This window comes from Gobio gobio (assembly GCF_949357685.1).
Source record: "Gobio gobio genome assembly, chromosome: 19".
Lineage (NCBI taxonomy): Eukaryota > Metazoa > Chordata > Actinopteri > Cypriniformes > Gobionidae > Gobio > Gobio gobio.
In genome coordinates, this window is record NC_137112.1 from 977732 (window position 1) to 987500 (window position 9769).

Consider the following 9769-nt stretch of genomic DNA (forward strand, 5'->3'; position numbering starts at 1 on the left):
AAAGACAGACAGCGTCAGAAGCGTCTCGCCTGGGCTAAAGACAGACAGCGTAAGAAGCGTCTCGCCTGGGCTGAAGACAGACAGCGTCAGAAGCGTCTCGCCTGGGCTAAAGACAGACAGCGTCAGAAGCGTCTCGCCTGGGCTAAAGACAGACAGCGTCAGAAGCGTCTCGCCTGGGCTAAAGACAGACAGCGTCAGAAGCGTCTCGCCTGGGCTAAAGACAGACAGCGTCAGAAGCGTCTCGCCTGGGCTAAAGACAGACAGCGTCAGAAGCGTCTCGCCTGGGCTAAAGACAGACAGCGTCAGAAGCGTCTCGCCTGGGCTAAAGACAGACAGTGTCAGAAGCTAAAGACAGACAGCGTCAGAAGCGTCTCGCCTGGGCTAAAGACAGACAGCGTCAGAAGCGTCTCGCCTGGGCTAAAGACAGACAGCGTCAGAAGCGTCTCGCCTGGGCTAAAGACAGACAGCGTCAGAAGCGTCTCGCCTGGGCTGAAGACAGACAGCGTCAGAAGCGTCTCGCCTGGGCTAAAGACAGACAGCGTCAGAAGCGTCTCGCCTGGGCTAAAGACAGACAGCGTCAGAAGCGTCTCGCCTGGGCTGAAGACAGACAGCGTCAGAAGCGTCTCGCCTGGGCTAAAGACAGACAGCGTCAGAAGCGTCTCGCCTGGGCTAAAGACAGACAGTGTCAGAAGCTAAAGACAGACAGCGTCAGAAGCGTCTCGCCTGGGCTAAAGACAGACAGCGTCAGAAGCGTCTCGCCTGGGCTAAAGACAGACAGCGTCAGAAGCGTCTCGCCTGGGCTAAAGACAGACAGCGTCAGAAGCGTCTCGCCTGGGCTGAAGACAGACAGCGTCAGAAGCGTCTCGCCTGGGCTGAAGACAGACAGCGTCAGAAGCGTCTCGCCTGGGCTGAAGACAGACAGGACTGGACTGAGTGGCCAGAGTTATGTTCTCTGATGAAGTCAATCAGGGTCCAGAGTCTGGAGGAAGAGAGGAGAGACACACAATCCACACTGCTGGAGCTCCAGTGTGAAGTTTCCACAGTCAGTGATGGTTTGGGGTGCCATGTCATGCGCTGGTGTTGGTCCGCTGTGTTTCCTGAGGTCAGAGGTCAGCCGTATAGCAGGAGGTTTTAGAGCACTTCATGCTTCCTGCTGCTGACCAACTTTATGGAGATGCAGATTTCATTTTCCAGCAGGACTGGGACCAGCACACAGTGCCAAAGCAACCAGTGCCGGGTTTAAGGACCATGGTATCCCTGTTCCTGATTGGCCAGCAAACTCGCCTGACCTTAATTCAATTCAAATTCAATTCAAATTTATTTGTATAGCGCTTTTCACAATACACATTGTTTCAAAGCAGCTTTACAGAAAGTGCATTTCATAGATGTACAGTAAAAATGTTAGAAAGACAATGTTAAAGAATAATGTTCGAAAAAGTTAATCAATCGTGTATTAATTTAGGCCATAACAGCGCTGGCGTTGAGTCGTCTCATCACAGGCGTCAAGTCGTCTCATCACAGGGGCATCTGAAGTCTCCATGAGAGGCTGATACAAACTGGAGCTGATGAACTATTTACCTCAGGACTAGTGTCCCGAGATGACAACAGAAAAGCAGATGGGAAATTATTAGCGTAGCTGCTGTTCAGAATATTATATTAATGCTTTTGATCCGATTTAACTGTAGTATAAAAAGATAATTATAATGTGAATGCTTGGCTAAAGAGATGCGTCTTTAATCTAGTTTTAAACTGGGACAGCGAGTCTGAACCTCGAACAATATCAGGAAGACTATTCCAGAGTTTAGGAGCTAAATGTGAAAATGCCCTCCCTCCTTTAGTGGACTTAGATATCCTAGGAATGACCAGAAGCCTCGAGTTTAGTGATCTTAAAGAGCGCGATGGATTGTAGGGCGATAGAAGATCCGTTAGATACACTGGAGCTAAACCATTTAGGGCTTTATAGGTCAGTAGCAATACTTTGTAATTGATACGGAACTTCACAGGTAACCAGTGTAGGGATGATAAAATTGGTGTTATATGATCATATTTTCTTGACCTAGTAAGAACTCTAGCAGCTGCGTTTTGGACTAACTGTAGTTTGTTTATTGAGGATGCAGGACAACCAGCTAATAAAGCATTACAGTAATCTAATCTCGAGGTCATGAATGCATGAACTAACTTTTCTGCATCAGAAATAGATAGCATGTTACGTAGCTTAGCAATGTTTCTAAGGTGGAAAAATGCCGTTCTTGTAACATATGAAATATGATTTTCGAATGTCAGGTTGCAGTCTAATATAACACCCAGGTCTTTTACTGTAGTGGATAAAGTGACAGGACATCCTTCCAAGGTAAAATTGTATTGCGAGAGGTTTTGTGGGCAGTTTTTTGGACCAATAAGTAACACCTCCGTTTTATCTGAATTTAATAGCAGAAAATTACACGTCATCCAGTGTTTAATATCTTCAACACACGCTGTCAGTTTAGATAATTTAGCGTTTTCATCTGGTCGTGATGAAATATATAATTGAGTGTCATCAGCATAACAGTGGAAATTAATTCCATGTTTTCTTATAATATTACCAAGCGGTAGCATATATATTGAGAATAGCAGAGGGCCTAGCACGGATCCTTGCGGCACCCCATAGTCTACTGATGTTATCTTTGATTTTTCCCCATTTAAACAGACAAAATGGTAGCGGTCTGATAAGTACGATCTAAACCAGTTTAATGCCTGTCCCTGAACACCAGTATAATTTTGAAGTCGATCTAATAGTATTTTATGATCTATAGTATCAAACGCAGCACTAAGATCGAGTAGAACTAGTATTGAGATACAGCCTTGGTCAGAAGCTAGAAGTAAATCATTTGTGATTTTAACGAGTGCAGTTTCTGTGCTATGATGCGGCCTGAATCCTGATTGAAATTTTTCATAGATATCATTTTCTTGCAAGAAAGCGCACAATTGAGCGGACACAACTTTTTCTAGTATTTTAGACATGAATGGAAGATTTGATATTGGTCTGTAATTTGCTAGGTTATTATGATCTAATTGTGGCTTCTTAATGAGAGGCTTTATGACTGCCAACTTGAATATTCTTGGAACATGACCTAAAGATAAAGACGAGTTAATAATATTGAGAAGAGGCTCTTCCACTACAGGTAACAACTCTTTCAGTAGTTTAGTGGGTATTGGATCTAATAAACATGTTGTTGGTTTAGATGCAATGATAAGTTTATTTAGCTCTTCCTGTCCTATAGTTGTAAAGCGGTGTAGTAGTTCTTGAGGGGCGATAATTGCGGTTGAATCATAAGACATCATTAATGATTGTACATTTACAATTTTGTTTCTGATGCTTTCTATTTTGTCAGCGAAGAAGTTCATAAAATCATTACTACTAAACTGTAACGGAATATTTTGTTCAGGCGATGTTTGTTTATTTGTTAGTCTAGCCACGGTGTTAAATAAAAACCTTGGATTATTTTGGTTATTTTCTATTAGTTTGCGGAGATGCTCAGCCCTGGCTGCTTTTAGGGCCTTTTTATAACGTGACATACTATCTTTCCACGCGATTCTAAAGACCTCTAAATTAGTTTGGTTCTACCTTAACCCCATAGAACATCTGAAGAGGAAGATGAGATCTGCAGAAGAGCTGAAGGCCACTATCAGAGAAAACTCAAAACACCTGAGCAGAGTGCAATCCAGACCACGGTTAAATCAACACACACACACACACACACACTCACACACTCACACACTCACACACTCACACACTCACACACTCACACACTCACACACTCACACACTCACACACTCACACACTCACACACACACACACACACACACACACACACACACACTCACACACACACACCTTTTATTAGTTTTATTTTAATAGGACAATTCATATTTCTGGAATTGTGACATTAATCCAGAGTTGCTTCTGTAACATGGACAAAACTGTACATTTGAATTGAAACAAATAAAAGTAAAGTATAAGTCATGGTAAAGCGCTAGAGTCACTGATTTATGTGAATTAAAGGACTTCAGGTGAATATGAGTGCATTTCTCCATGAGAGCAGTGTGTGTGTTTCTGCAGTGTGTGTGTTTCTGCAGTGTGTGTGTTTCTGCAGTGTGTGTGTTTCTGCAGTGTGTGTGTTTCTGCAGTGTGTGTGTTTCTGCAGTGTGTGTGTGTTTCTGCAGTGTGTGTGTTTCTGCAGTGTGTGTGTTTCTGCAGTGTGTGTGTTTCTGCAGTGTGTGTGTTTCTGCAGTGTGTGCTCTTCTGAAGCGCCACCTGCTGGCCAGAGACGGGATGATTCTCACACACACACACACACACACACACACACACTGAAGGAGTGTGTGTTTCTGCTCTATAGAGAGTTTGGCAGAGCTTCTGTCTCTCTCTCCACATCAGCCGCTCTTCTCGCTCCGGAGCGTTTCGCTGCTCAGCTCAGTCTATAAGCCTCCAGTGTCCCAGAATTCCCTGCGGTTTCATCAGCACCAGCGCACCAGAATCCGGTCGCCGTCCTCCACCGAATAAAACTGCAGCGGCTTCAGATCGTTGTCAATCTCAATCTCTCTCCCGGCCAACTAGAGGACAGATTCACACACTAAACAAATCAACACATCCAGAACCTCAGAACACTTTACTAACACTTTACTATAAGAGTCAGTTAGAATGAGTTAGGGTGAGTTAGGGTCAGAGTGAGTTAGAGTGAGTTAGGGTGAGTTAGGGTCAGAGTGAGTTAGGGTCAGAGTGAGTCAGGGTCAGAGTGAGTTAGGGTCAGAGTGAGTTAGGGTCAGAGTGAGTTAGGGTCAGAGTGAGTTAGAGTCAGAGTTAGGGTCAGAGTGAGTCAGGGTCAGAGTGAGTTAGGGTCAGAGTGAGTCAGGGTCAGAGTGAGTTAGGGTCAGAGTGAGTTAGGGTCAGGGTGAGTTAGAGTCAGAGTGAGTTAGAGTCAGAGTGAGTCAGGGTCAGAGTGAGTTAGGGTCAGAGTGAGTCAGGGTCAGAGTGAGTTAGGGTCAGAGTGAGTTAGGGTCAGGGTGAGTTAGAGTCAGAGTGAGTCAGGGTCAGAGTGAGTTAGGGTCAGAGTGAGTTAGGGTCAGGGTGAGTTAGGGTCAGGGTGAGTTAGAGTCAGAGTGAGTTAGAGTCAGGGTGAGTTAGAGTCAGAGTGAGTCAGGGTCAGAGTGAGTTAGGGTCAGAGTGAGTTAGGGTCAGGGTGAGTTAGAGTCAGAGTGAGTTAGAGTCAGAGTGAGTTAGGGTCAGGGTGAGTTAGGGTCAGGGTGAGTTAGAGTCAGAGTGAGTTAGGGTCAGAGTGAGTTAGGGTCAGAGTGAGTTAGGGTCAGGGTGAGTTAGAGTCAGAGTGAGTTAGGGTCAGAGTGAGTCAGGGTCAGAGTGAGTCAGGGTCAGAGTGAGTCAGGGTCAGAGTGAATTAGGGTCAGAGTGAGTTAGAGTCAGAGTGAGTCAGGGTCAGAGTGAGTCAGGGTCAGGGTGAGTTAGGGTCAGAGTGAATTAGGGTCAGAGTGAGTTAGGGTCAGAGTGAGTCAGGGTCAGAGTGAGTCAGAGTCAGAGTGAGTCAGGGTCAGAGTGAATTAGGGTCAGAGTGAGTTAGGGTCAGAGTGAGTCAGGGTCAGAGTGAGTCAGGGTCAGAGTGAGTCAGGGTCAGAGTGAGTTAGGGTCAGGGTGAGTTAGGGTCAGAGTGAGTCAGGGTCAGAGTGAGTTAGGGTCAGAGTGAGTCAGGGTCAGAGTGAGTTAGAGTCAGAGTGAGTCAGGGTCAGAGTGAGTCAGAGTCAGAGTGAGTCAGGGTCAGAGTGAATTAGGGTCAGAGTGAGTTAGGGTCAGAGTGAGTCAGGGTCAGAGTGAGTCAGGGTCAGAGTGAGTCAGGGTCAGAGTGAGTTAGGGTCAGGGTGAGTTAGGGTCAGAGTGAGTCAGGGTCAGAGTGAGTTAGGGTCAGAGTGAGTCAGGGTCAGAGTGAGTCAGGGTCAGAGTGAGTTAGGGTCAGAGTGAGTCAGGGTCAGAGTGAGTTAGGGTCAGGGTGAGTTAGAGTCAGAGTGAGTCAGGGTCAGAGTGAGTCAGGGTCAGGGTGAGTTAGGGTCAGAGTGAGTCAGGGTCAGAGTGAGTCAGGGTCAGGGTGAGTTAGGGTCAGAGTGAGTCAGGGTCAGAGTGAGTTAGGGTCAGAGTGAGTCAGGGTCAGAGTGAGTTAGGGTCAGGGTGAGTCAGGGTCAGAGTGAGTCAGGGTCAGAGTGAGTTAGGGTCAGAGTGAGTCAGGGTCAGAGTGAGTTAGGGTCAGGGTGAGTTAGAGTCAGAGTGAGTCAGGGTCAGAGTGAGTCAGGGTCAGGGTGAGTTAGGGTCAGAGTGAGTCAGGGTCAGAGTGAGTCAGGGTCAGGGTGAGTTAGGGTCAGAGTGAGTCAGGGTCAGAGTGAGTTAGGGTCAGAGTGAGTCAGGGTCAGAGTGAGTTAGGGTCAGAGTGAGTCAGGGTCAGAGTGAGTTAGGGTCAGAGTGAGTCAGGGTCAGAGTGAGTTAGGGTCAGAGTGAGTCAGGGTCAGAGTGAGTCAGGGTCAGAGTGAGTCAGGGTCAGAGTGAGTTAGGGTCAGGGTGAGTTAGGGTCAGAGTGAGTCAGGGTCAGAGTGAGTCAGGGTCAGGGTGAGTTAGGGTCAGAGTGAGTCAGGGTCAGAGTGAGTTAGGGTCAGAGTGAGTCAGGGTCAGAGTGAGTTAGGGTCAGAGTGAGAGTGAGTTAGAGTGAGTTAGGGTCAGAGTGAGTTAGGGTCAGAGTGAGTCAGGGTCAGAGTGAGTTAGGGTCAGGGTGAGTTAGAGTCAGAGTGAGTCAGGGTCAGAGTGAGTCAGGGTCAGAGTGAGTCAGGGTCAGAGTGAGTTAGGGTCAGGGTGAGTTAGAGTCAGAGTGAGTCAGGGTCAGAGTGAGTCAGGGTCAGGGTGAGTTAGGGTCAGAGTGAGTCAGGGTCAGAGTGAGTCAGGGTCAGAGTGAGTCAGGGTCAGAGTGAGTCAGGGTCAGAGTGAGTTAGGGTCAGAATGAGTTAGGGTCAGAGTGAGTCAGGGTCAGAGTGAGTTAGGGTCAGAGTGAGTTAGGGTCAGAATGAGTTAGGGTCCGGGTGAGTCAGGGTCAGTTAGGGTCAGAGTGAGTCAGGGTCAGAGTGAGTTAGGGTCAGAGTGAGTCAGGGTCAGAGTGAGTTAGGGTCAGAGTGAGTCAGGGTCAGAGTGAGTCAGGGTCAGAGTGAGTCAGGGTCAGAGTGAGTCAGGGTCAGAGTGAGTCAGGGTCAGAGTGAGTTAGGGTCAGAGTGAGTTAGGGTCAGAATGAGTTAGGGTCCGGGTGAGTCAGGGTCAGTTAGGGTCAGAGTGAGTCAGGGTCAGAGTGAGTTAGGGTCAGAGTGAGTCAGGGTCAGAGTGAGTTAGGGTCAGAGTGAGTCAGGGTCAGAGTGAGTCAGGGTCAGAGTGAGTCAGGGTCAGAGTGAGTCAGGGTCAGAGTGATTTAGGGTCAGAGTGAGTCAGGGTCAGAGTTAGGGTCAGAGTGAGTCAGGCTCAGAGTGAGTCAGGTCAGAGTTAGGGTCAGAGTGAGTCAGGGTCAGAGTGAGTTAGGGTCAGAGTGAGTCAGGGTCAGAGTGAGTTAGGGTCAGAGTGAGTTAGGGTCAGAGAGAGAGTAAGTTAGAGTGAGAGTGAGTTAGGGTCAGAGTGAGTCAGGGTCAGAGTGAGTCAGGGTCAGAGTGAGTCAGGGTCAGAGTGAGTTAGGGTCAGGGTGAGTCAGGGTCAGAGTGAGTCAGGGTCAGAGTGAGTCAGGGTCAGAGTGAGTTAGGGTCAGGGTGAGTCAGGGTCAGAGTGAGTCAGGGTCAGAGTGAGTTAGGGTCAGGGTGAGTCAGGGTCAGAGTGAGTTAGGGTCGGAGTGAGTTAGGGTCAGGGTGAGTCAGGGTCAGAGTGAGTTAGGGTCAGGGTGAGTCAGGGTCAGAGTGAGTTAGGGTCAGAGTGAGTTAGGGTCAGGGTGAGTCAGGGTCAGAGTGAGTTAGGGTCAGAGTGAGTTAGGGTCAGAGTGAGTTAGGGTCAGAATGAGTCAGGGTCCGGGTGAGTCAGGGTCAGAGTGAGTCAGGGTCAGAGTGAGAGTGAGTTAGGGTCAGGGTTAGAGTGAGTTAGGGTCAGCGTGAGAGTGAGTTAGGGTCAGGGTTAGAGTGAGTTAGGGTCAGGGTCAGAGTGAGTCAGGGTCAGAGTGAGAGTGAGTTAGGGTCAGGGTTAGAGTGAGTTAGGGTCAGCGTGAGAGTGAGTTAGGGTCAGGGTCAGAGTGAGTTAGGGTCAGAGTGAGAGTGAGTTAGGGTCAGGGTTAGAGTGAGTTAGGGTCAGAGTGAGAGTGAGTTAGGGTCAGGGTTAGAGTGAGTTAGGGTCAGGGTTAGAGTGAGTTAGGGTCAGGGTCAGAGTGAGTTAGGGTCAGAGTGAGAGTGAGTTAGGGTCAGGGTTAGAGTGAGCTAGGGTCAGGGTTAGAGTGAGTTAGGGTCAGAGTGAGAGTGAGTTAGGGTCAGGGTTAGAGTGAGTTAGGGTCAGGGTTATTTAGGGTCAGGGTTTGTGTTTGACCTTTGAGCAGGTGTAGCTGAGCTTCAGCTCGACTCCGGGCAGTTTGAGCAGCCGGTGCAGAAGCCCCTTCACCTTCTGGACAATCATGGACTCTGAGAACAGCAGAGAAACCGTCAGACGTGTGTCATGCGTGTGTCATGCGTGTGTCACGCCATCAGCTCTGTCTGCGTGCTCTTACCTGGCAGCTTCTTCTCGATGGGCTTCCTGTCCGAATCCTCCGGGCAGACGAAGGTCACGGCTGAAAGCAGAGCAGAGACACTGATGGTCATGAGCTGGAGGAGAGAGGCGAGGTGAAGGTCACCAGTGCTGGGGAAAGTTACTTTGAAAAGTAATGCGTTACAATATTGCGTTACTCCCTTAAAAAGTAACTAATTGAGTTACTTAGTTACTTTGAAAAGTAATGCATTACAATATTGCGTTACTCCCTTAAAAAGTTACTAATTGAGTTACTTAGTTACTTTGAAAAGTAATGCATTACAATATTGCGTTACTCCCTTAAAAAGTTACTAATTGAGTTACTTAGTTACTTTGAAAAGTAATGCATTACAATATTGTGTTACTCCCTTAAAAAGTAACTAATTGAGTTACTTAGTTACTTTGAAAAGTAATGCATTACAATATTGCGTTACTCCCTTAAAAAGTAACTAATTGAGTTACTTAGTTACTTTGAAAAGTAATGCATTACAATATTGCGTTACTCCCTTAAAAAGTAACTAATTGAGTTACTTAGTTACTTTGAAAAGTAATGCATTACAATATTGCGTTACTCCCTTAAAAAGTAACTAATTGAGTTACTTAGTTACTTTGAAAAGTAATGCATTACAATATTGCGTTACTCCCTTAAAAAGTAACTAATTGAGTTACTTAGTTACTTTGAAAAGTAATGCATTACAATATTGCGTTACTCCCTTAAAAAGTAACTAATTGAGTTACTTAGTTACTTTGAAAAGTAATGCATTACAATATTGCGTTACTCCCTTAAAAAGTAACTAATTGAGTTACTTAGTTACTTTGAAAAGTAATGCATTACAATATTGCGTTACTCCCTTAAAAAGTAACTAATTGAGTTACTTAGTTACTTTGAAAAGTAATGCATTACAATATTGCGTTACTCCCTTAAAAAGTAACTAATTGAGTTACTTAGTTACTTTGAAAAGTAATGCATTACAATATTGCGTTACTCCCTTAAAAAGTAACTAA

General features: G+C 46.5%; 1 protein-coding gene across 2 annotated transcripts in view; it reads right to left on the reverse strand.

Moving 5' to 3' along the window:
- Positions 1–3861: 3861 nt before the first annotated feature.
- tbce (tubulin folding cofactor E) overlaps positions 3862–9769 on the reverse strand; it is an 18647-nt gene continuing 12739 nt past the window's right edge. Inside the window, exons 14-16 of one of the 2 annotated variants that reach the window (XM_079845147.1) lie at positions 8748–8807; positions 8570–8661; positions 3862–4593 (exon numbers count right to left, since the gene is read on the reverse strand). In XM_079845147.1, coding sequence (XP_079701273.1) covers positions 4498–4593; positions 8570–8661; positions 8748–8807 — 248 coding nt within the window. In that variant the 3' untranslated portion in view covers positions 3862–4497. The remainder of the gene's footprint in view (positions 4594–8569; positions 8662–8747; positions 8808–9769) is intronic. The other variant, XM_079845146.1, reaches the window with a different exon arrangement.